At 44.9% G+C, this 1,261-nt stretch overlaps 1 protein-coding gene across 1 annotated transcript in view; it reads right to left on the bottom strand.

Moving 5' to 3' along the window:
- Positions 1–1,026, bottom strand: part of LOC118942996 (basic proline-rich protein-like) — a 27,549-nt gene extending 26,523 nt beyond the window's left edge. The window contains exon 1 of the mRNA XM_036958460.1: positions 1,006–1,026. Within this exon, the coding sequence (XP_036814355.1) occupies positions 1,006–1,026 (21 nt within the window). The remainder of the gene's footprint in view (positions 1–1,005) is intronic.
- Between the last annotated feature and the right edge of the window lie 235 nt (positions 1,027–1,261).

Genomic DNA, 1,261 nt, shown 5'->3' with positions numbered 1-1,261 from the left:
AGACTATAGGTTCAACTACGAGTATCTGCAATTACAAGCTATAAGGGGTTGGCTTCCGCACGAATCTGTCCCAAATGGCTCCCTATTCGCTGTATAGTGAACTAGGGCTCAGGTCAAACGTAGTGCACTATGTAGGGAATAGGGTGCCATTTTAAGAGACTGTCTGGAGAGCCCAACAACCCCAGAGAGAGACGACTGTTGAAGCCGGGTTGCTACGTTGCCCCTGAAGAACACATTATACAATTACACTAATTAACACTAATTCTAAGCGATACAACGACGTGCTTTGTGAAAAAGCACAGAGCCTTAACGGCTCTTAGGAACGAGTGTCAAACACTCGAACGCCACCGCCCACGCCGTTACTATCGGACTAAAAAACATTGTCAATTGGAGCTCTTAAGTTGAACTGAAGTGCCTTGGCCTCTTAGTTCATTTAAAACCCAAATGAAGCCTTTGGTCCTTTCGTCGGTGCTAGATCATTGTATTCCACATCAATAACCAGTCGCTAAGTGGCAGGTACCGGCTGGAAGGAGGGGTGGTTTGACACCCGGGGGGTTTACAGATATTTGCTGAAGAGGTTTCTCTCTAGCCAGACCGCGTATTTGCTTTGATGGCACTGTTATAAAATGTTTTAGCCAAACTGATCCCATAATATGTCGTTAAGACTTACAGACAGGCAGTATGGTTCCATGACGACAGTAACCGTACTGATCCCATAATATGTCGTTAAGACTTACAGACAGGCAGTACGGTTCCATGACGACAGTAACCGTACTGATCCCATAATATGTCGTTAAGACTTACAGACAGGCAGTACGGTTCCATGACGACAGTAACCGTACTGATCCCATAATATGTCGTTAAGACTTACAGACAGGCAGTATGGTTCCATGACGACAGTAACCGTACTGATCCCATAATATGTCGTTAAGACTTACAGACAGGCAGTATGGTTCCATGACGACAGTAACCGTACTGATCCCATAATATGTCGTTAAGACTTACAGGCAGGCAGTACGGTTCCATGACGACAGTAACCGTACTGATCCCATAATATGTCGTTAAGACTTACAGACAGGCAGCATGGTTCCATGACAACAGTAACCGTACTGATCCCATAATATGTCGTTAAGACTTACAGACAGGCAGTATGGTTCCATGACGACAGTAACCGTACTGATCCCATAATATGTCAATAGACTTACAGACAGGCAGTATGGTTCCATGACGACAGTAACCGTACTGATCCCATAATATGTCG

The sequence above is a fragment of the Oncorhynchus mykiss genome, chromosome 21, assembly GCF_013265735.2.
Source record: "Oncorhynchus mykiss isolate Arlee chromosome 21, USDA_OmykA_1.1, whole genome shotgun sequence".
Classification (NCBI taxonomy): domain Eukaryota; kingdom Metazoa; phylum Chordata; class Actinopteri; order Salmoniformes; family Salmonidae; genus Oncorhynchus; species Oncorhynchus mykiss.
The sequence above is the reverse complement of the archived record's forward strand: the minus strand, read 5'-3'. Positions and strand labels throughout refer to the sequence as shown.